Below are 25,887 nucleotides of genomic sequence, written 5' to 3' on the forward strand. Positions count from 1 at the left end.
CAACAGGTTCACCTTGCTGACGCGGGTCTGGCGCTTCGCAGGCGTTTTCGCCGAGCTTCCGAAGAGTGCGGCGGCTGCAGTGGAGCACTATGCTACGTGGGAGGAGAACTCCAAACAACGGCTTTTCTTGTCGCAGTTCCAGGCGCCCGAGCGCCCTCCCCTCCTCAGCAAATAGATGAAGGAGCTAATGGAGTTGCATTGGATGGCCAAGCCAGCCCTGAAGGATCTTTGTGTCCGGCTGTAGCTCACAGAGCCCATTCCGGACAACTACTTTGGCCTGGTGCAGAGGCTGCGTGATGCATCACCGCGGATTGATACCATGAAGCATTCTACATGCCTTGAAGAAGATGGCTGGACTTTTGCGAAGACTGTGGTTCACTAGCCTAAGATCAAGGCGATGGACATGGCCATTGGTCCCCCGCCAGTTGGAAAGGAGCATCGCCATCCCGAACTATATTTTGCACAAGTTATGGATGGTTCTCGGGCGATAGAGGGCCAATGTTCCAAGGATGCAATTATTGAGTGATTGTATGAAGTTGCCAACTGAATCTTTTGCTTTATAATGCAGTTCGTTTGTATGTTATATACTATGGTGTTTTTATTATGACTCATGTGCGGCCGTTTATTATTCTAAAAGTTACTAGTTGTCGGCTTCAACCCCCAAGTGAATGGTACATGGGGTGTCTCATCTCTGCATTGTTACCCTTAGCCGACGTCTCGGTGCCCGAAGGCGGTTGTGCGGGATAGGGACTAGGCAATCAGACTATTTGGCTTTATTGCTTTCACTTAGCCATAGGAGCTTGACGGTGGGAGCTAATTCCTAGCCCCCTCGTGTTTTGTGATGTACGTGGGAGCCGAAGCATGCCTTTGTAATCACATGGTTTGTGCTAGGACGAACCCTGCGTATGACACGGATAAATCGCCCATGATTTCTTAGTTTAACACTTGTCATCGGATCGCCGACCAGTTGTCACTTACTATGACGTTCAGTTTTCAGCTTCCTCCCCTGAGGTGCTTGACTGGACTAGCCAGGAGTACAATCGTAGGGGTTCTCCCTTTACATTCTTAGCCAAACATGCGGAACGTAAGAAGTCAAGCACAGGAGCTGGGCAACCCAACTATTGACCCAAGACATAGTTCGGAACAAATGCATATAATGTAATATCTGAGACACCGAACACTCCATGAAAAGTGGTGCCGGACTTAGTACGTAGAGCTGATAGCAAGATCAAGCCTTTGGTCAATTAACCGATTTGTATTTGTTACACAATGTGTGCATGCCCAACTTTTCAAAGAGCAAGAAAAGGAGAAAGAGAAGAAAGAGGGCTAGATAATGTGGATGCCCAAACACCGTAAAGGATGTTTTTATTTTCCATAAGCTCTGTACATCTATCTGTACAATTTGAACTGTTGAGGCATTTATGCTAAGTAAGAAAAGATCTTTTCACAGAGAAAGGTTTACACAGGGCCTTGATGCGTGGGTCGAAGCTTCCACTATGCCCTGCTGCATGTTTGCGCCTTTTCTTCTGCAAGGTGAAGGGGAGTGGAATGGACGTCCGTGTAGAACACCACATGCTGGTGAGGGGTGCCTTCAATAGGGACCTTGAGATGTAGCCTAGCCATCATAGCTTGCTGTTGAGCGAGTCCGGAGTCCTACCCATTGTCGCCCGAGGACGCGGTGATGCCATAGTTAGGTTGAGCCGAACACATGGTGTTATGTGTTTAATATAGCCCCCCACGGCCACCCATGGTATCTTGAGCATGAAGTTGTGCTGACGAGGCACGTAGAGCGCGATGAAGGTGGGTGTGTTGTGGGGAGCGTATCCCGGCCTATTTGCGGCATGCGTAGCCAGGTTCCCATGACAGGGATCGGGCTCGAGCCCATTTGATCGCATCTCTGGCCTTTACGGTGGGCTGATACTTCGGCCCGTTGGCGACGGCTTGGTCTTCAACTGCCAGGGCCGCCGTGTGTTCCTCGGTCCGGAGTGAGTGCTCCGTGTTGCCGTTGATCATTATGATGCCCGTGGGACCAGTCATCTTTAGCTTGAGGTATGTGTAATGCGGGACGGCGTTGAAATTGGCGAACACCGTTTGGCCAAGGAGGGCATGATAGCCACTGTGGAATGAGACGATATCGAAGATCAAGCCTTCGCTTCGGAAGTTTTCTGATGAGCTAAATACCACTTCCAGGGTTACCGTGCCCGAGAAGTGGGCCTCTACGCCAGGAATGACCCCCTTGAAGGTGGTGTTGCTTGGTTTGATCCTTGATGGATCGATCCCCATTTTCCTCACCGTGTCTGCATAAATCAGATTGAGGCTACTGCCTCGGTCCATGCGGACTCTTGTGAGATGGTACCCATCTATGATGGGATCGAGTACCAGGGTTTCCAATCCTCCATGATGGATACTGGTCGGATGGTCGTTGTTGTCAAAGGTGATGGGGCAAGCCGACCACGGGTTGAACTTCGGCGCTACGGACTCGACGGCGTACACATCCCGTAGCATGCACTTCATACCTTCCTTGGTATATGGGTGGCATGGATCATGTTAACTGTCTTAACCTCAGAAGGGAAGGGTTTTTGGTCTCCACTATTCGGCTTGCAGGGCTCCTCATCGTCCTTGCTTCGTGGGCTTTTGCCGGAGTCTTCGGTTGTGAGCTTGCCGGCCTGTTTTATCACCCAACAATTATGGTTGGTGTGGTTGGCGGGTTTTTCGGAGGTGCCATGGATCTGGCAGGGCTTGTCCAAGATTGCATCCAATTTGGTTGGGCAGTCCTGATTGCCTTTAGAAGGCTTTTTCTGTGACCCGGACTTCGGATTGCGAATACGGCATTTACTACCGTCTTGTCATCTTCGTCGTTGTTGTGGTGACATTTGTTCTTGTTCCGTCAAGGCTTCCCATTCCTGTCCCATACTTTCTAGGTGCCGGGAGCTTATGGGTTGGTGCTTCTACGAGCTTGCCAACTGTCCTGTTTGGCGCAGACGTGGGTCATTAGGGAGGTAAGTGCAGACATCGTTCTTGGCTTGTCCTGGCCGAGCTGGTGTGCTAGCCATTCATCCCAAATACTATGCTTAAGGGCGGCTATAGCTTCGGCATCCTAAAAGTCAACGATCCAATTCTTCTTGGTCAAAACCTGGTTCTAAAATTGCTGGTCTGACACACCGGGCTGCTAGATTACATGGCTCAGGTCATCGGCTTCCAGGGGTCGGACATAACGTGCCCTAAAAGTTAGCCCAGAAGGCGTCCTCGGGCTCCTCCCAACATCCTATGGAGTCTTCGGAGAGGCTATTTAGCCAGTGTCAAGCCGGGCCCTTGAGTTTTAATGGTAGGTACTTGATGGCATGGGAGGTCGTCCCCTTGTGCCATGTGAATGTGTAATAGAAAATCTTCGATCCATGCTGTCGGATTTGTTTTCCTATCATAGGGCTCAATATTAACATGTTTGGAATCTTCCGAGAATTGGTGATGCATAACCCTATATGTGAAGCATAGAGGGTGAGCGGCGCCCCTGACTCGGGCTACATCGTGTCGGAGGTCGCTCGTCATCCAGGCTCGCTGCTATTCTCAAACTCTGTCATTTCAGTCTAGCCAGGATTTGTATCCATCTTGTCTAGTAGGAGGATCACTTTTAGGTCTGTAGATGGACGTTGTCAGACCTGCCCATGCGTTCAGGTCACGAAGTAGGTCGTACTCATACCTTGGTCGCAGTGGCTCCTTTCCTTGATGGCGAGGGTGGGTGGGAGGTTGTTCAGTTTTATAAACATTCCAGTCCCGTCCACAAGGGGGGCAGTCCGGCTGGTCCACCCGAGTGTACCTTGCAGGCGCTGGATCTATGGCCTCGTCATCAAATTGCGATAGTAGCCTTCGCTTTGGGTAACTTTTGGTCTGTCGTGTGTGGTCGTACTCCTCAGCAGCTAGGACCTTGGTCCATCTTCCATTGAGGGTATCCTGTTTGGCCTTTATTTTTTGCAGCTATTTCTTCAGGCTATGCGTAGTCGTAATGAGTTGTTGCTTGAACCGCTCTTGATACAGCTGGTCTTCGAGGACGATGAAATCTTCGTCGCCCAAGCTGACGTCCTCCTCGGAAAGGAGGAGGTTACTGTTGTCTTCAGAGTCATCGAGGTATTCGGGATCAAGCGGGTCCTCGTGTTCTTCGTGATTGTTTTCCGGTTGTTCATCGGTGCCGAGGTCGTCAAGGTTGTCTTTATTGTCCGAAGTGGAATTTTCTCCAGTGTTCGTGTTGCTCGCATGGCTTCGACGTGCCTTGGAGTGGTGATGCTATCTCCGACATTTTGGCGGCTCATTGCTGGGCCTGCCATTATCCTTCCCGAGAGTGTCGGCGCCTTCTTTCGGGGTGTCCACAATGTAGACATCGCAGGTGGACGTGGCCGTCCAGCGGCCGGTGACGGGGGGAGCAACATTCATGTTAGCCGTGGCTCCACTATCCTTGTCCATCCATATATTCGGCGTTTTCTGAAGTGTAGTTCAACATGTCAGTTAAGTCTTCGACTCTGGCTACTAGGTGGGTGGTGGGTGATACGTCTCCGTTGTATCTATAATTTTTGATTGTTCCATGCCAATATTGCACAACTTTCATATACTTTTGGCAACTTTTTATACTATTTTTGGGACTAACATATTGATCCAGTGCCCAGTGCCAATTCCTATTTGTTGCATGTTTTTTGTTTCACAGAAAATCCATATCAAACGGAGTCCAAACGGGATAAAAACTGACGGATATTTTTTTTGGAATATATGTGATTTTTGGGCCACGAGGCAGGGCGCGCCCCGGGCCCTTGTGGTCAAACCATATGGCCATTGGAGCCATTCTTTCGCTGCAAGAAAGCTAATATCCGGATAAAAACCGTGTCCAAATTTCAGCTCAATCGGAGTTACGGATCTCCAGAAATTTAAGAAACGGTGAAAGCACAGAATCAGGAACGCAGAAACAGAGAGAGACAGATCCAATCTCGGAGGGGCTCTCGCCCCTCCCGTGCCATGGAGGCCATGGACTAGAGGGGAAACCCTTCTCCCATCTAGGAAGAAGTTCAAGGAAGAAGAATAAGAAGAAGAAGGGGGGCCCTCTCCCCCTCTCTCCCGGTAGCGCCAGAACGCCGCTGGGACCATCACCGTCACCGCAGTCTACAGCAACAACTTCACCTCCTTCATCTCCAACTCTTCCCCCTCTATGCAGCGGTGTAACCTCTCTTTTACCCTCCGTAATCTCTACTTAAACATGGTTCTCAATGCTATATATCATTTTCCCAATGATGTATGGCTATCCTATGATGTTTGAGTAGATCCATTTTTGTCCTGTGGGTTAATTGATGATCATGATTGGTTTGAGTTGCATGTTTTATTATTGGTGCTGTCTTATGGTGCTCTCCGTGTCGCGCAAGCATGAGGGATCCTCGCAGTAGGGTTTGCAATATGTTCATGATTTTCTTATGGTGGGTGGCGTGAGTGACAGAAGCACAGACCCGAGTAAGTAGGTTGTTTGCGTATGGGAGTAAAGAGGACTTGGTACCTTATAATGCTATGGTTGGGTTTTACCTTAATGATCTTTAGTAGTTGTGGATTCTTGCTAGATTTCCAATCATAAGTTCATATGATCCAAGAAGACAAAGTATGTTAGCTTATGCCTCTCCCTCAAATAAAATTGCAATAATGATTACCGGTCTAGTTATCGATTGCCTAGGGACAAATAACTTTCTTGTGTGACAAAAAGCTGTCTACTAAAACTAACATAGTTGTGTCTTCATCTAAACAGCCCCTACTTTTTATTTACGCGCTCTTTATTATCTTGCAAATCTACCCAACAACACCTACAAAGTATTTCTAGTTTCATACTTGTTCTAGGTAAAGCGAACGTTAAGTGTGCGTAGAGTTGTATCGGTGGTTGATAGAACTTTAGGGAATATTTGTTCTACCTTTAGCTCCTCGTTGGGTTCGACAATCTTACTTATAGAAAGAGGCTACAATTGATTCCCTATACTTGTGGGTTATCAACACCTTTTTTTGGCACCGTTGCCGGGGAGTTATAGCGTGGGGTGAATATTCTCATGTGTGCTTGTTTGCTTTATCACTAAGTAATTTTTATTTGCTGTTCTAAGTTGTTCTCTATCTTTAGTTATGGATATGGAACACGAAATACCAAAAAAATTAGGTTTACTTGCTACTCATGGAGATGGGGAACCTCCTAAAACCCTATATGCCCATTATGTGAAATATATTATGTACTACTTTGATAATCCTGAGAAAACCCCATTCAACTTTATAATGGAAGTAACGTTGGATCAACATGAATACTTTAGGGATTATCGCATGACACAAAAAGGGAAACTATTATGGGATCAAATTTATATGTTGCATTGGTATGCTTGGCAACTATGCTTGAGATATAATTATACTTGTTGCCCTAGGATGAAGGCTACACATCTTCCCTTTTCATGTGAATTTAATGATGTTGAAACCTTGACTTCTTATGCTAATGGTATATATGATTATTATGATGTGGAACAAATAGAAGAATTCGTTGCTTTTATGGGTGCTTATGAAATTGAATCTTTGTTTAAAGAGTTTGAAGATTTTGATGATTCAGTTTATAGACCAGAAAATTTAGCTATCCTTAAATATTGCTATGATAATTATAAATACAATTATGATATTGATGAATTTGTTTAGAAAGTATACGCTGTCCGAGAAGAGAATAATATTTTGCAGGTGTCTATGGAAGGAGAAATGGATGAAACTGTGAGCTCATTGGATGAAAAAGATGATGATGGGAGCGAAGAACAAAAGGAGGAAGAGAAGATTAGCTACCCGTGCCCACCTTCTAATGAGAGTAACTCTTCAACTCATACATTGTTTAATTTCCCTTCATGCTTACCGAAGGATGATTGCTATGATGATTGTTATGATCCCGTTGATTCTTTTGAAATATACCTTTTTGATGATGCTTGCTATGCTTGTGGCCAAGATGCCAATATGAATTATTCTTATGGAGATGAACTTGCTATAGTTCCTTATGTTAAACATGAAATTTTTTCTATTGCACTCACGCATGATAGTCCTATTATCTATTTGAATTCTCCCGACTACACTATATCGGAGAAGTTTGCCCTTATTAAGGATTATATTGATGGGTTGCATTTCAGTACTACACATGATGATTTTGATAGATATAATATGCATGTGCTTGCTGCTCCTACTTGCAATTATTATGAGAGAGGAACTACATCTCCGCCTCTCTATGTTTCCAACACGATAAAATTGCAAGAAACTGTTTATACTATGCATTGGCCTTTACTATGTGTGCATGAATTGTCCTGTTATGACATGCCGATGCATAGGAAGAGAGTTAGACTTCACCATTACATGATATATGTTGCTTTGTGCTCACTACTAAATCACAAATCATTGTTAATTAAAATTTGCTTTGATATACCTTGGGATCTGGGTGGATTCATTACTTGAGCACCTTATGCCTAGCTTATTGGCTTTAAAGAAAGCGCTACCAGGGAGACAACCCGGAAGTTTTAGAGAGTCATTTATTTCTGTTGAGTGCTTTTATATAGTTTAAAAACAAAAAAATAAAGAGGGGAACCCAAAACTTTTCAAAAAGGAAAGTGAAAGTGAGAGAGACAAGCATTGTTGAAGTGGGGGAGCTCCTTGAACTTTCTTCATGCTCACGGAAACTTTTTGAATCTTGATTACAGAAACTTTTCAACAAAAATAATTATCCCCTTGTACAATTCCATTATATTATAAATATAATGTGCCACGATTTACCTTTAGGATGTTTACATTGCTTGTTGTTTTGTGCGGTGCAGAACAGAAACTTTGGCTGTAGTGCGTGATTTTACATTTTTTACTGGAACGTCAAACGGTTCTGAAACTTTTTGCAATGTCTTTCTATACAAATTGTTTATTTTTACTAATTGTTTAAGAATTTGTGGAGTACCATAAGTATGGTGAATGTTCAGATTACTACAGACTGTCCTGTTTAAGACAGATTCTGTTTTTGATGCATAGTTTGCTTGTTTTGATGAAACTATCAATTTCTATCAGTGGATTAATACATGGAAAAGTTATATTACAGTATCTACAATGAAAAAACAAAATATGAATTGGTTTGCAACAGTACTTAGAGTAGTGATTTGCTTTATTATACTAACGGATCTTACCGAGCTTTCTGTTGAGTTTCGTGTAATTGAAGTTTTCAAGTTTTGGGAGAGATCACAATGGATGAAGGAATAAGGAGTGGCAAGAGGCTAAGCTTGGGGATTCCCGAGGCACCCCAAGGAAATATTCAAGGACTCCAAAGCAACCAAGCATCGGGATGCCCCAGAAGAAATCCCCTCTTTCTTCTAACAATCATCGGTAATTTTACTTGGAGCTATATTTTTATTCGTCACATGATATGCGTAAATCTTGGAGCGTCTATTGCATTTAGTTTTCACTTTTATTGGATGCACCATGCTGGTATGAGATAGTCCTTGGATGATTTATATAATGCTCATTGCACTTCACTTATATCTTTTGAGTATGGCTTTATAGAATGCTTCATGTGCTTCACTTATATCTTTTGAAGTTTGGATTGCCTGTTTCTCTTCACATAGAAAACCGCCATTTGTAGAATGCTCTTTTGCTTCACTTATATTTGTTAGAGCGTGGGCATATATTTTGTAGAAAGAATTAAACTCTATTGCTTCACTTATATCTATTTAAAGAGATGATAGGAACTGGTCATTCACATGGTTAGTCATAAAATCCTACATAAAACTTGTAGATCGCTGAATATGATATGTTTGATTCCTTGAAATATTTTTGCAATATAAATATGGTGATATGAGAGTCATGCTAGTGGGTAGTTGTGGATTGTAGAAATATTTGTGTTGAGGTTTGTTATTCCCGTAGCATGCATGTATGGTGAACCATTATGTAACGAAGTTGGAGCATGAGGTATTTATTGATTGTCTTCCTTATGAGTGGTGGTCGAGGATGAGCGATGGTCTTTTCCTACCAATCTACCTCCTAGGAGCATGCACGTAGTACTTTGTTTCGATGACTAATAGATTTTTGCAATAAGTATGTGAGTTCTTTATAACTAATGATGAGTCCATGGATTATACGCACTCTCACCCTTCCATCACTGTTAGCCTCTTAGGTACCGTGCATTGCCCTTTCTCACCTCGAGAGTTGGTGCAAACTTCGCCGGTGCATCCAAACCCCGTGACATGATACGCTCTGTCACACATAAGCCTCCTTATATCTTCCTCAAAACAGCCACCATACCTACCTATCATGGCATTTCCATAGCCATTCCGAGATATATTGCCATGCAACTTCCATCATCATCATATACATGACTTGAGCATTTATTGTCATATTGCTTTGCATGATTGTAAGATATCTAGCATGATGTTTTCATGGCTTGTCTGTTTTTTGATGTCATTGCTATGCTAGATCATGGCACATCCCGGTACACCGTCAGAGGCATTCATATAGAGTCATATATTTGTTCTAGTATCGAGTTGTAATATTGAGTTGTAAGTAAATAAAGGTGTGATGATAATCATTATTAGACCATTGCCCCATGAAAAAAAGAGAGGCCAAAGAAGCCTAAATAAAAAAAAGGGGCCAAAGAAGCCTGCCAAAAAAAGAGAAGAAGAAGGGGGGCAATGTTACTATCCTTTTAACACACTTGTGCTTCAAAGTAGCACCATGTTCTTCATATAGAGAGTCTCTTGAGTTATCACTTTTATATACTAGTGGGAATTTTCATTATAGAACTTGGCTTGTATATTCCAACGGTGGGCTTCCTCAAATGCCCTAGGCCTTCATGAGCAAGCAAGTTGGATGCATACCCACTTAGTTTTCAGTTCGAGATTTCATATACTTATAGCTCTTAGTGCATCCGTTGCATGGCAATCCCTACTCCTCGCATTGACATCAATTGATGGGCATCTCCATATCCCGTTGATTAGCCACGTCGATGTGAGACTTTCTCCTTTTTTGTCTTCTCCATACAACCTCCACCATCATATTCTATTTCACCTATAGCGCTATGTCCATGGCTCACGCTCATGTATTGCGTGAAAGTTGAAAAGGTTTGAGAACATCAAAAGTATGAAACAATTGCTTGGCTTGTCATCGAGGTTGTGCATGATTTGAATGCTTTGTGTGGTGAAGATGGAGCATAGCCAGACCATATGATTTTGTAGGGAAAACTTTCTTTGGCCATGTTATTTTTAAAAGATATGATTGCTTTATTAGTATGCTTTAAGTATTATTGTCTTAATGTCAAATGATAGACTATTGCTTTGAATCACTCGTGTCTTAATATTCATGCCATGATTAGATTACATGATCAAGATTATGCTAGGTAGCATTCCACATCAAAAATTATCTTTTTTATCATTTACCTACTCGAGGACGAGCAGTAATTAAGCTTGGGGATGCTGATACATCTCCGTCGTATCTATAATTTTTGATTGTTCCATGCCAATATTGCACAACTTTCGTATACTTTTGTCAACGTTTTATACTATTTTTGGGACTAACATATTGATCCAGTGCCCAGTGCCAGTTCCTTTTTGTTGCATGTTTTTTGTTTCGCAGAAATTCATATCAAACAGAGTCCAAACGGGATAAAAACTAACGGAGATTCTTTTTTGGAATAAATGGGATTTTTGGAAAGAATAATCAATGTGAGACGATGCCCGAGGGGGCCACGAGGCAGGGGGCGTGCCCTAGGGGGTCAGGCGCGCCCTGGGCCCTCGTGGCCACCCCGTAAGGCAGTTGGTGCCCTTCTTTCGCATCAAGAAAGCTAATATCCGGATCAAAATCGTTTCCTAATTTCAGCCCAATCGGAGTTACGGATCTCCGGGAATTTAAGAAATGGTGAAAGGGCAGAATCAGGAACGTAGAAACAGAGAGAGACAGAGAGACAGATCCAATCTTGGAGGGGCTCTTGCCCCTCCAATGCCATGGAGGCCATGGACCAGAGGGGAAACCCTTCTCCCATCTAGGTAGAAGGTCAAGGAAGAAGAAGAATAAGGGGGGCCCTCTCCCCCTCTTTCCCGGTGGCACCGGAAAGCCGCCGGGGCCATCATCATCACCGTAATCTACACCAACAACTTCACGGCCGTCATCACCAACTTTCCCCCCCTCTATATAGTGGTGTAACCCCTCTTTTACCCGCTATAATATCTTCTAAAACATGGTGCTCAATGCTATATATTATTTCCCAATGATGTATGGGTATCCTATGATGTTTGAGTAGATCCGTTTTGTCCTATGGGTTAATTGATGATCGTGATTGGTTTAAGTTGCATGTTTAATTATTGGTGCTGTCCTATGGTGCTCCCCGTGTCACGCAAGCGTGAGGGATCCCCGCTGTAGGGTTTGCAATATGTTCATGATTTTCTTATGGTGGGTGGCGTGAGTGACAAAAGCACAGACCCGAGTAAGTAGGTTGTTTGCGTATGGGAGTAAAGAGGACTTGATGCCTTATAATGCTATGGTTGGGTTTTACCTTAATGATCTTTAGTAGTTGCAGATGCTTGCTAGAGTTCAAATCATAAGTGCATATGATCCAAGAAGAGAAAGTATGTTAGCTTGTGCCTCTCCTCAAATAAAATTGCATTAATGATTACCGGTCTAGTTATCGATTGCCTAGGGACAAATAACTTTCTTGTGTGACAACAAGCTCTTTACTTAAAATAACTTAGTTGTGCCTTCATATAAACAGCCCCTACTTTTTATTTATGCGCTCTTTATTATCTTGCAAATCTATCCAACAACACCTACAAAGTATTTCTAGTTTCATACTTGTTCTAGGTAAAGCGAACGTTAAGCATGCATAAAGTTGTATCGATGGTCGATAGAACTTGAGGGAATATTTGTTCTACCTTTATCTCCTCGTTGGGTTCGACACTCTTACTTATCGATAGAGGCTACAATTGATTCCCTATACTTGTGGGTTATCAGTGGGCGGGCCGTAAAATTCCCTATGATTCACCTCGAGGGGCTGCTGAACATGGGCCGCGGGTGGATCATCCCGAATAGACATCATCTGGATTCAGTCCAGCACCTTGTTTAATAAGGCGAGGGTCATCGGTACGTGGTGGTCGCTGATGGCTGGTCTCCGATGTGGTGGCACAATGAATGATCTCGGTCTGGGCTAGACCCCAACTTGAAGGGCCGAGTCAAACTCAAGGCCTGAGGTCGGCTCTGTGGCCGGACAAGCAGGAGAGATCGAAGATAGAACTTGGTCTTTGGATGTAGTCTCCGTATTGGGGTTGATTCGTGAGAACGTCGTCCCGTCACTGGGGCTCAAGACCCGATCTGCGTCGCGAACGAAAGATTTGGCCGAGAGTGACTCTTGGCGTCCTTACACCGCTTCTACACCGAGGCCAGAAGCTGGGCCTTCGATAGGCGTGGCTGGAGGGGATCCCTGGTCTCCGGATAGAGAGGAGCTGGCCAAGCTTAAGGCCGGCCGAAGGGTTGAGGCTGATTCGTAGATCGGTTTGGGAGAAAGCTCCGGGGCAGGTACGGCAGGGCCCATAGGGATGCCCGGTGAGGCCGTGAATCTGGCAAAGACCAAATCACCTTGAGTGTCCGCGATGTACTCCAGGTTGCCGAATCTAATCTGGTGCTCGGGGGCAAAATTGCTGATTTGGTCTAGATGACCAGTTGGGTTGGCGTGCAGCACGATGCTGCCGAAAGCGAAGAGTTGGCCGAGGACAAAGAGGTCCCCGGAGCTGATGCCCTCTCTGATGATCAGGCGAGCGATTGATTCTTTGGTGACCCAACAACGGAACTCTCAATGAAAGCACAAATGTCGGTGTCAAAACTGGCGGACCTCGGGTAGGGGGTCCCGAGCTGTGGATCGAGGATGAATGGGGAACAAGGGACGATGAACATAGTGTTTACCCAGGTTAGGGCCCTCTCGAAGAGGTAAAACCCTACGTCCTGCTTGATTGTATTTGATCTGTATCATATGGTTACAGAGTCGATCTACCACGAGATCAGGCGAGCTAAACCCTAGGTTGATGGGGTGATGGATGTTGATCTGGCCCTAACACTACTAGGAAAAGCCTACTAGTGGCGCACCAGTTTTGCCTACTAATGGCGCACTACTGGTGCGCCACTAGTACCACGCCACTAGTATTATATACTAATGGCGCACCACTGGTGCACCATTAGTATCTGGTATACTAATGCGCACCACGCTGTGCGCCATTAGTATAGACCAACATAAGCCATTAGTATGCCTCCCAGGGGGCCATATTTACCCATGTGCTTTGGCATACTAATGGCGCACTGTGGGGTGATGCGCCATTAGTATCCTTTGGCATACTAATGGCGCACTGTGTCGTGATGCGCCATTAGTATCCTTTGGTATACTAATGGCGCACTGTGAGGTGATGCGCCATTAGTATGAATATTAGGTTTTTTTTTCACTTTTCTGATTTTTGCACAGGTTACAAAATATATTATTGGACAGAATATAGACAGCACCACACAGCAACATCAGATTCATCGAATACAATAGAAGATTAGTCTCCGAATATAATTTGTAGCGACCCGACCCGAATGGATCAAGTCTCTGTGCTTAAGTGTCATCCCTGGATCGGTATGCTGACACACACAGTACTCGAGGATTTATAACAGAGGTAAATCACATGTAAAAGTAACGTAAATACTATTACCTCAATCCCAAAATAGCGGAAGTAACAAGGTTGTGGATTCCCATCAACACCAATGGCAAAGTTGAGTGTAGAAATCATAACCCTAACGTATCACTTACTCGTCGTAAGATACTCCTGCAACATGAGACGTTGCAGCCACAAAGGGTCAGTACATTGAATGTACTGGCAAATTCACACTTTAGAGCAATGATGAATAATGGCTATCACTACATGCATATTTGGCTGGTGGAAAAGCTCTATGGTTATAGTTTTTGCGAAAAGCCAATTTTTCCATACTACAACGGAATAAATTTTATTTAACTATCACGGTGGTTGTTGAACATTGAGAATGGTTGACAGCATTCTCAATCCCAATTAAATAACATCATTAAACCCAACAAAATTAATTTAAAGTAACATGATGAGATCAACAGGATAATCCAAGAACTAGATACTCAAGATGTCCATAACCGGGGACACGGCTAACCATGATTAGTTTATACACTCTGCAGAGATTTGCACACTTTTCCCCACAAGACTCGATCGCCTCTATTTGGTTTCTCGCACTACATGGTGTTTGAGAAACGGATGACTGAGACATAGTCTTTCAGAAGTGCTAGCACCTTACGATCGGGTAGACCGTACCACCTACATCCCTTACATCTGCTAGTCTACCACTGTAAGAGTTTGCACGACTTAGTCAACTATGCTAGAGCCCATAATAGCTTGTGGCTGCACACGGAAGTTTCTAGCATGAAAAATCTCATGATCCCTTTGAGCCTAGGTGGCGGTCCATAAAAAAGACAGGCAATCCTAGAATAACCAGGTGCCTCAATCCACCCAGATGTTTGTTTAAGTTGCCACCTTAAGTAAACCATTAATTAACAATCTCACCTCTGTCATGAATACTCTCAAAACCCAATCCATGTCTACAAGCATAGCATGGCACTATAAGCATAACGTAATAGTAACTCCCAAGGGTTTGATAATAAACATGTAATAGGTACTACCTCATCAACTACTTCCCAATACCCACATGTTATTAATCCTACTCATGCAATGTTTAAGGGTTGTAACTAATGCATAAAATCTGGGTATGAAAAGGGATATGATCAAAGTGTAAACTTGCCTGCAATATTGATGAATATGATTCACACTCAAAAATCTTGATAGCTCTACTCGTCACACTCCGGTTAATCTATCGTAATCAAGCAATAGTAACCATACATAAGCAATCACTCAAAAATCAGAAAGATCGAAGAAGTCGATTCGAAAAACATCAAAACCAAGAAAATAGCTCTTGCAACATAAAACAATTTCTAACAGTACCAAAATTATATGAATTTGGCCTTATCAGAAAGTTTAGGTCAAGAGCTTCGATTTGTAAAAAGAATCAACTCAAACGGAGCTACGAAACTCAAGTTATGATCAAACGAAGTTTGAATTCAAATCTGATCTAATTCAAATTTTAAACTTTTCAAAAACATGTTTGAGTTGGATTACTGGATAGAGGAGATCATAGCGAATACGTGGGCGTTGGTTTCGTTGGATTTGGACTAATGAGTAAAAGGTTATGATCGATTGATGAACATGGACTAATCTATAAAGAAAATCCTCACATACAGGTCCCTGGCCGCAAATTACAGAAAAAGAAAAAAACTAAAAGGCTATATAACGAACGTTCGCTAATGAACTCTAACGAACGAACCGTTCGCTAGGTTAGAGAGAAAAAAACGAACGGATATAATCCGTTAGATCTAAATCCAACGGACGAGACGCGGGGAGGAGTACCGCGGCGGCGGGCGACGTCGGCGGCGAGGAAGACGGTGGCGGCGGCTTCGGCGTTGAACGGGAAGGCGGCTTCGGTGGCTCTCTGGCTCGGGCGTCACCACCAGAAGGAGCAGGGCGACGAGGCGGATCTGGTCGGAGCTCGAACTCCGGCGAGTGCGGGCGGTGGCTGCAAACGGCGCGGCGGTGGCTCGGCTTCGAGCGGCGAGATTCGGGGGAGAGAGGGGTGTCCGGGTGGCGGCCTTATAGGAGGAGGGGAGGCCCGGTGGCGTGGGGAAGGGGCAAGGGTGGCGCGGAGTCCGGCCATGGGATGGCGGCGGCGCGTGCCCGAGCGGGTCTCCCGCTCGGGAGGAGGGAGGCGGTGCGGCTGGGCTGGCCGTGGCCTGGCTTCGGCTGGGCCGGCCCAGTCGGCGAGGGAAAACCTTTTTTTATAAAACATTTTCTCAAAAAATAAAAACAGAGAAAAAAATAGATATATATATATATATTATATAGGCATATAATATATCAAAATTTGCGGAAAAAGATTTCCTACACGGTGAACATTTTCCTAGTATTAAATAAAATACACACAAATTCAGGTAAATCAAAGAGTGCTACTCGTCTATTAAAATCCAACAAAAATCATTTTTAAAATACCAAAATGATTTCAAATTAATTTTTCTCCAATTTTCTATTGTAGGGAATCATGTTACCCTAATTTCCATATATTTTATTTTTGGAGAAAAATAATTTGAAAAAAAAGACTCAAATAACTTCAAATTGAGAATAAATTCAAAAGAACTTTGAATTTAATTCTTCGAAACTCCCAACTCATATTTCATATAATTTGAAGAAGTCATTTTATCTTCTCTCATGAAAATCATTGAGCTGCATGAAGTTTCTGGATTGGAAATATTTTCCAAATGAAATTCAAATATTTTCAACACCCCTTGTCATTTTAAATAAATGGAAGAAGTCGTGTCATCTTCTCTCCAGGGTTTCGTGGTGAAAAGAATTTGAATTCACGGAGATCATAAAATGCAAAGGTGAAAGTTTGGGAAAGTCCTTTTATTCCCTCTCATTTAACTTTCAAAAAGCTTCGAATTTCACTCACTTTCAGTCAATCAATCAAACATTCAATCAAACTATCTATTTATTATAACATTCCATAATTTAGAACTTTGGGATGTTACAAACCTACCACCGTTAAAATGAATCTCGTCCTCGAGATTCGGAGACGCTAGAAAGAAATAGGTTAGGTTCGGGGTCTTCTCAAAATCCATCAATCATCACAGGGGGTCTGGGTGCTACCACCCTTAAAATCATTGTGACGGTTCCATCAAAACTCATATACTCCATCCTTATTCTTGGCAGTGTCGGTCTTCTCAGATCGTAAGGATAATTCCTTATCCGGGCTCTTCCGGTAGTGGCATAACCTTTACCGCAATACTTCTTTCCTTTCATCTTGGTAAGGTTATCCCGAGATTGGGTCTTCTTCGCTGACGGGTCTGGCGCCAATACTAATCAACTATCGACATCTCATGGTGGTCAACAATTTATGGTTTCTCCTGCAGGAAATGGGTTTTGGTTGATCCTCACCATATAACCTACGGTTGGCAAAAAGCTGCCGTGTACAAGGGAAAAATTCTTATACCATTCTAAGGTTTAGCAAGGTTTAATATTGTCGTCTCTCTACTATAGGCAAGTCACTCAGATTTACCATCCCATATAGCAAGGCGAATAATAAGAGTAAGTCGGTATGGTGATCAATCCATCCCGCACCCAAATCATTACCATGTATATGGTTTAGCGAATCTCGCATTCTAACACTCAGTCATCCTCACAAGCATTGCAGAATTTCTCTTGTCGACGAACCAAGTTCGGATAAATCCATAGATTCTGCAAGCCAAACAACCATCTATCGTTCCTTCACAACTCTCAGGTTTTGCGTAACTCCTATAAGATCGTCTGTCGATAAAATCGTAACTTCCTTCAGGGTTTTTCCTTCAGCAAGCAAGTGCTTGCTTCTTGGCAGGTCCTGGGGCCTGTGGGTTATGTCCCATCTCCTCACTTGTAGTCCTTGAACTTATCATTAGGCAACTGATCATTATTCCAACTTCCAACTTCCTATTATTCTTAAATCCATCCAATTGTACTGTCTTTCTTCCTTCTATTGGCACCAAACTAGGACATGATTACTCAGACTCAACATGGAGTTTCCATTGATCCATATTTCCGACATCATACCTCCTTTATATCCAATAGTAATTCATCTCTTCATCCTCGTGGGATATCTCTCATACTGAGATAAAAACTTATATTTATGAAGTCCATATTCCACTTCGTGGAACATCATTATCCTTTCCAGGGTCAAGCGTCTTTACAGGGAAATATTGGCCATCTCTGCATGGCACTTCTTCAACTGGGAATCATGAAACACATCATGAACTCCTGACAGTCCTTCGGGTAACTCCAACTTGTAGGCCACTTATCTCATACGCTCCAAAACTCAGTATGGTCCTACAAATCTCGGGGCTAACTGTCCCTTAACTCCAAATCGTTTAACTCCTTGCAGAGGGGTCACACGAAGACATGCTCTGTCTCCAATTTCATAGACTACCTCCTTGAGTCTACATAACTCTTCTGCCTGGACCGAGCTACCTTCAGTCTATCTCGAATCAACTTTACATTCTCCTCTGACTCCTTGATCACATTTGGTCCAAACAACTGACGGTCTCCAACTTCATCCCACATACTATTGGGGCATCACACATATCGAGACAAAACTCATATTCATTTTGTCCGAAATCCATTACAGGGTACTACCACCTTTAAATGCACAAATCTTCCATAAACCATATTTCTCTTATCCTCAAAAATGGTCAAAATCCTTCTTCATAGAGTAAAAAATCATAAAATCCATATCAGTACCAACGATGCTACTTTATTCATTCTCAAATGATTACAATCTCTCACTTTTCCATTACATGTCTCAACTCAACACCTCAATATAAAAGAAAATGTTCTCACTTCTACTACTCCATTTCTTTTGTTGCAAAATCAACTATCTAGCACAAGTTTCCTTCTCCTTGGGGCATCCTCTGGCAAAGTGCCCTGCTCTATTACAACGAAAACATATTACTTCTGACAAGTCTCGAGGTTTCCTTTTGGGGCAATTGTTGAGGTAGTGTCCTGACTCCTTGCACCTGTAACAGGTGATATGACTCAGATCCTTCCTGGAATCAAATCTGCTTCTCTTCCTGGACCTTTCCATGCCAATCATGGCTTCTATTTCTTGTGGGTCATATTCTACTTCCTCTGTTTGGAATTCTACTAGATCCCCATTCATACAATTCTGGGAGATGTGTCCTTCTTCTCCACATGAATAGCATGACTTGGTGCAGGGTTTAATTAGTTCTTCTTTGGGTGTGTCCTCCACCTCTTCCTTCATCACGGGTTCTTCTAAAATTTCCATAAGGGCTCCTTTCATTACTTCTTTCTTCTGCTAGATGGTTCGTTGTACCATGGGGTAAATGTGACACTGAGCAGGATAGTGGGTAGTCCCTTCACACAAGAAACAAGTGATCTTCCTAGTTGGGCATTCTTCAACTGGTTGACTTCCTTCACAATTAGGGCATTCATCCTTGTGTTCTTTATGGGTGTGTCCTATTTCTCCACAAATCTTGCATGCACAAGGTTTCTTCATATCCTTTCCATAAGGCTTCAACTTCTGGGACACAAACCGAGACTTTGGCAAAGTCAACTTAAATTCTTTCCAAGTGGTTACTCCTTTCCATCCATTGATGGTTTGGTACATCCTCCACCAAGTAGCAGCACCTCTTTCAAAGCACTGAAGAGCATGCTGGGTCATATCATTTCCAACTACAGGGTTATTCTTCATGTGATCCTCCATGTTCTGAATCCATCGGTCCGTCTCCAACTGACTCATCGGTCCAGAAAATACAAGCTCATCTCCATTCTTCATCTATTGGGTCCATGGGTAATGGGGTGAGATAAGAGAGATCGAGAGAGATACACACAATACAAACAAGGTTTTGAAAAGGCAGGTTTTATTGTGGCTGTCGAAAAACATCAAACAAATGATAGCTCACAATCGTTGCATCTAACGTAGGTATATAACAGGGGTTTGGTCTTCTAAGGTCAATAAATCTTCAACGTCTCCAAACTCTTCAAGCTTTGTTCATGCCTCCAATGGCTTCTTCCGATCATGCTTGTCTTTCTCAAATCCTTTTGCTAGATCATTTCTGTTGTCGCAAAGCCTATCATGACGTACTTTAATATTTCTGGAGTTGCATTCCAAACTTCTGGGTTTCAACATCCTTGGCGTGAACCATGGTCTAGTTCCTGACGAATCTCCGGTTTCTCGAGGTTGTAGCTCCTCCAGCTTGGCTACTTTCAACTTTTGGGTCCTGAGTTCTTCACGAAATGCTCCTTGTTAAAATATGGCTTCTTGCAGCTCCATCTTAACTTCTTGATATAAGACTCTAGATCCTGATGATACACCGGCTAAGGCTAAAACTTCATCTTATTAATAGGTGCTCCATCAGCCTTCTTCCATCAAATCCATTATGAAGAAATGCACCCTTAACTCAGCACAGTGATAATAGCATCAGCGGCGATGACATCACGGATAACCGTGTTTCTGCCCTTGTCATTGCCATAAGCTATCTTCCATAGTTGATATCTCCTGCCTTAGGGTTTTCTTAGAAAAAACTTTGAGTCCTATGCTCCATGTTCCAGTCTTTCTCCAACACACCTTGATCTCGGGTATTGATAACTTCCATAGTCTGTCAAGTTCCATAAGGGGTGCCTTCCTAGTTCATACAAATCTAGAAAATTCTTCAGAGTCTTCAAATTTTCCTAGTCTTCAACCGTTGTAGTTTCCATTATTATAATGTATGGTATAATCCTCTTCATTCCGAATGGTCTTAGTAGTCTGATATCTTGTACTTCTTGGAGTGGTCTCATCAGTCGAATCTTTGTGTGGTCAAAAGGGGGAAAGGGGTATGGTCTCACTAAAGGGAATTTTTGAATAAGCTCAGAAGAGAAGAGAGGTAAAAGATCTTTTTGAAAGGGAAATTGTAGAGAAAAATCTTTGCTATGGGCTTCCCAATTTCTAGGGTCATGTCCTACAGTCAACATGTGCTCTGATACCATCTTGTAGCGACCCGACCCGAATGGATCAAGTCTCTGTGCTTAAGTGTCATCCCTGGATCGGTATGCTAACACACACAGTACTCGAGGATTTATAACAGAGGTAAATCACATGTAAAAGTAACGCAAATACTATTACCTAAATCCCAAAATAGCGGAAGTAACAAGGTTGTGGATTCCCATCAACACCAATGGCAAAGTTGAGTGTAGAAATCATAACCCTAACGTATCACTTACTCGTCGTAAGATACTCCTGCAACATGAGACGTTGCAGCCACAAAGGGTCAGTACATTGAATGTACTGGCAAATTCACACTGTAGAGCAATGATGAATAATGGCTATCACTACATGCATATTTGGCTGGTGGAAAAGCTCTATGGTTATAGTTTTTGCGAAAAGCCAATTTTTCCCTACTACAACGGAATAAATTTTATTTAACTATCATGGTGTCCATAACCGGGGACACGGCTAACCATGATTAGTTTATACACTCTGCAGAGGTTTGCGCACTTTTCCCCACAAGACTCGATCGCCTCCGTTTGGTTTCTCGCACTACATGGTGTTTGAGAAACGGATGACCGAGACATAGTATTTCAGAAGTGCTAGCACCTTACGATCGGGTAGACCGTACCACCTACATCCCCTACATCTGCTAGTCTACCACTGTAAGAGTTCGCATGACTTAGTCAACTATGCTAGAGCCCATAATAGCTTGTGGCTGCACACGGAAGTTTCTAGCATGAAAAATCTCATGATCCCTTCGAGCCTGGGTGGCGGTCCATAAAAAAACAGGCAATCCTAGTCTACCCAGGTGCCTAGACAGGCAATCCTAGAATAACCAGGTGCCTCAATCCACCCAAATGTGTGTTTAAGTTGCCACCTTAAGTAAACCATCAATTAAGAATCTCACCTCTATCATGAATACTCTCAAAACCCAATCCACGTCTACGAGCATAGCATGGCACTATAAGCATAACGTAATAGTAACTCCCAAGGGTTTGATAATAAACAGGTAATAGGTACTACCTCATCAACTACTTCCCAATACCCACATGTTATTAATCCTACTCATGAAATGTTTAAGGGTTGTAACTAATGCATAAAAACTGGGTATGAAAAGGGATATGATCAAAGTGTGAACTTGCCTGCAATGTTGATGAAGATGATTTGCACTCAAAAATCTTGATAGCTCTACTCGTCACACTCCGGTTAATCTATCGTAATCATGCAATAGTAACCATACATAAGCAATCACTCAAAAATCAGAAAGATCGAAGAAGTCGATTCAGAAAACATCAAAACCAAGCAAATAGCTCTTGCAACATAAAACAATTTCTAACAATACCAAAATTATATGAATTTGGCCTTATCAGAAAGTTTAGTTCAGGAGCTTCGATTTGCAAAAAGAATCAACTCAAACGGAGCTATGAAACTCAAGTTATGATCAAACGAAGTTTGAATTCAAATCTGATCTAATTCAAATTTTAAACTTTTAAAAAACATGTTTGAGTTGGATTTTTGGATAGAGGAGATCATAACGAAGACGTGGGCGTTGGTTTCGTTGGATTTGGACTAACGAGTAAAAGGTTATGATCGATTGATGAACAGGGACTAATCTGTAAAGAAAATCCTCACATATAGGTCCCTGGCCGAAAATTACAGAAAAAGAAAAAAACTAAAAGGCTATATAACGAACGTTCGCTAATGAACGCTAACGAACGAACCGTTCGCTAGGTTAGAGAGAAAAAATGAACGGATCTAATCCGTTAGATCTAAATCCAATGGACGAGAGGCGGGGAGGAGTACCGCGGCGGCAGGCGATGTCGGCGGCGAGGAAGACGGTGGCGGCGACTTCGGCATTGAACGGGAAGGCGGCTCCGGTGGCTCTCTGGCTCGGGCCTCACCACCAGAAGGAGCGGGGCGACGAGGCGGATCTCGTCGCAGCTCGAACTCCGGCGAGTGCGGGCGGTGGTTGCAAACGGCGCGGCGGCGGCTCGGCATCGAGCGGCGAGATTCGTGGGAGAGAGGGGTGTCCGGGCGGCGGCCTTATAGGAGGAGGGGAGGCCCGGTGGCATGGGGAAGGGGCAAGGGCGGCGCGGAGTCCGGCCATGGGACGGCGGCGGCGCGTGCCCGAGCGTGTCTCCCGCTCGGGAGGAGGGAGGTGGTGCGGTTGGGCTGGCCGTGGCCTGGCTTCGGCTGGGCCGGCCCAGTCGGCGAGGGAAAACCTTTTTTTTATAAAACATTTTCTCAAAAAATAAAAACAGAGAAAAAAATAGATAAATATATATATTATATAGGCATATAATATATCAAAATTTGCGGAAAAAGATTTCCTACACGGTGAACATTTTCCTAGTATTAAATAAAATACACACAAATTCAGATAAATCAAAGAGTGCTACTGGTCTATTAAAATCCAACAAAAATCATTTTTAAAATACCAAAATGATTTCAAATTAATTTTTCTCCAATTTTCTATTGTAGGGAATCATGTTACCCTAATTTCCATATATTTTATTTTTGGAGAAAAATAATTTGAAAAACGACTCAAATAACTCCAAATTGAGAATAAATTCAAAAGAACTTTGAATTTAATTCTTCGAAACTCCCAACTCATATTTCATATAATTTGAAGAAGTCATTTTATCTTCTCTCATGAAAATCATTGAGCTGCATGAAGTTTCTGGATTGGAAATTTTTTCCAAATGAAATTCGAATATTTTCAACACCCCTTGTCATTTTAAATAAATGGAAGAAGTCATGTCATCTTCTCTCCAGGGTTTCGTGGTGAAAATAATTTGAATTCACGGAGATCATAAAATGGAAAGGTGAAAGTTTGGGAAATTCCTTTTATTCCCTCTCATTTAACTTTCAAAAAGCTTCGAATTTCACTCACTTTCAGTCAATCAATCAAATATTCAATCAAATCTATCTATTTATTATAACATTCCAGAATTTAGAATTTTGGGATGTTACACAATTCATCATATTAGTCTCCGAATTCAAAAGACCGAACAAAGATAGAACATTACAAATCTCGAGACTGTGAGTAGCGAGTTTGTCTTCACATTACAAGTCAATATCGATCATCTAAACTACCAGCACATAGAAGAGAGTTGCGGTCATCACGATGAGCATCATCGCGGTGAAACTGGTCTTCATCCGGTTCCTCCAACGCTCCCTCCTCTCTCCCGCTAGATAGCGGGCGTATCTAGATTCCGCGTCCGCCCTAGTGGTGTACCCTTTGTAACTGTTATCGCTAAAACGGTGAACCTGTCTCCGACACTCCTTCCAGTCGTCGTAGACTCCGGGAACCTTACCCTTGTACATGACATACGACGGCATCTCTATGCACAAGCCAAACAACAGACAATACATAAGAAATATATAAGTATGCAACAAAAGGATCGGAAGAGAAAAGCAAGACATTAATAACACGATTCATGGTCCTACTAATAAATAGCATCGATTTCATCTAAGTTGAACGACTGTCCAAACCAAAGAGACATACAATTCATTAAAGTTTAATTACAACATGAGCCAATCATTGTTTCAGAACTACACATAGAATTTCTACTTTCGACTCGACTCATGGGACCGGAGCGTGGATGAAGCCGCCGTCTGTTGTGATGGTCATGAAATCTCGGGCGTTGTCAGCCTGCATTTGTAGCGTTGTGTCTATCTGACTGTTGGATGGTTGATATCTGAGGTAGAACTGCCCCGAGGTATGAAGGACATCTTGATGGATGATGTTCGCAAACTCTGACTAGATGCGAAGGAATTCTTGTTTGATGTCCGCGTCCTGGATTGCCGACAAGCTCGCGACCCAATCTTTGAGATTATCTGGTAGCAGAAGGTGATGATGGTCCCGTATGATCGCCTGCATGTGATGGAGGGCGTAGTAGGCATCCTTCTGACCTCCAGGCGGCTGCTTGACGCAGCAGAACTTAGTATTGTGGGCGAACATGTGCCTGCCGTACCTACGAACTGGCCTGGTGAAGGTGCCTCCATATTTGGCGTAGCCGGGGAGAACATCATCAAGAACTTTCTTGATATTTGCGTAGTCTATCTTGGAGTCACGGTTCGGGTCGAAATATGTGGCCATGGAATATTTCGGGCTTAAAAGGATGAGTGTGCAATGTGTCTCGCTGCACAAAACACGGAATGTTAGAAAAAAAAGAACGATCGAAATCTAAGAAATCATATGTTACGGGGCGGTTAGGGGATGACTTACTCGGGAAAGTAAGGCACGAGGAAGTTATCCTTATCTGGGTTTGCCAGAATGACACCTTCTAGGTATGAACTCGCGACTTGGCGGTCCCCAGCGGTGTCCAAGAGCTTGGCACACATGTAGAAGGGGCCGACTATCACGATGTCCGGGGTCTTGTCTCTAATGATCCGCATTTCCATAGTCAGCGAAAACAGCCGAACGAAGGTGTAGTGCAGTGGATGATGGTTAAACATAGCAAAGATGTCATCAAACCGAAGGACGATCGTACCCCTGATGGCTCCATCCACAAAGCCCTTGCCCTCTGGCACCTTGGCCACGAAAACCGGGTATGCCACATCATTCTCTTTGAGACACCGCTTCCCCAAAGAAAGAACACTGTCATGCAGACTCCGCATAGCACCGGTTGCAGCATTGAGCATATTTTCCGATAGCATCGCCCTACCCGCCACATGCACCCTCGTCGAGATATCCTTAGGTGAAGGTGGCCCGTGCTGAGCATGGATCGTACTCGGTGCCGGCTGGCTCGCACCGGCGCCCTTTTTATTCTTTCGTTTCCGTCCCTTCTTCTTGATCTATTGTAATGGGACCGAGTTCTGCTCATAGACCGCCTTCTTGAGCGTGTTGGGGCTGATAATATTTCGCACCTCAGCTATCTGAGGCTCGGTGAAGGCGGCAGCTGGAGGCGTCTCCTGAGAACTGAACACCAGACAACGCCTGTTGCAATTGGGTTTCTCCGCCGTACCAGCTAGATCGCGGTCGTCTTGGTTGCATTCTTGAGAAGGAGGCCCACAGAACTCGTCACCATACCCATGTTCGGCAAAGTACTTATCGATGTTGGTAAATGTATCGTCGTCGTTGTCGTCGTCGTCCGGATCCTGTGCCATATGCATGTCCGGATCCTGTGCCATAGGGATGTCCGACATGTCTGGTAGCGTTGCGGTGTTCTTGCCATGTCTTGGCGCCGACACGACTGGCGGTCTTGTCTATGGGGTGGTGTCCCCTGCCCCCAAATG

At 43.5% G+C, this 25,887-nt stretch overlaps 1 protein-coding gene across 1 annotated transcript; it reads right to left on the minus strand.

The window, feature by feature from the left end:
* Positions 1-1,830: 1,830 nt before the first annotated feature.
* Positions 1,831-2,334, minus strand: LOC147985517 (uncharacterized). The gene has a single exon (XM_087541613.1). It carries the CDS (start codon positions 2,332-2,334, stop codon positions 1,831-1,833), a length of 504 nt encoding a protein of 167 aa, XP_087397739.1.
* Between the last annotated feature and the right edge of the window lie 23,553 nt (positions 2,335-25,887).

Source organism: Triticum urartu, chromosome 2A (genome assembly GCF_056163025.1).
Source record: "Triticum urartu cultivar PI428250 chromosome 2A, HENAU_Tu73, whole genome shotgun sequence".
NCBI classification, from domain to species: domain Eukaryota; kingdom Viridiplantae; phylum Streptophyta; class Magnoliopsida; order Poales; family Poaceae; genus Triticum; species Triticum urartu.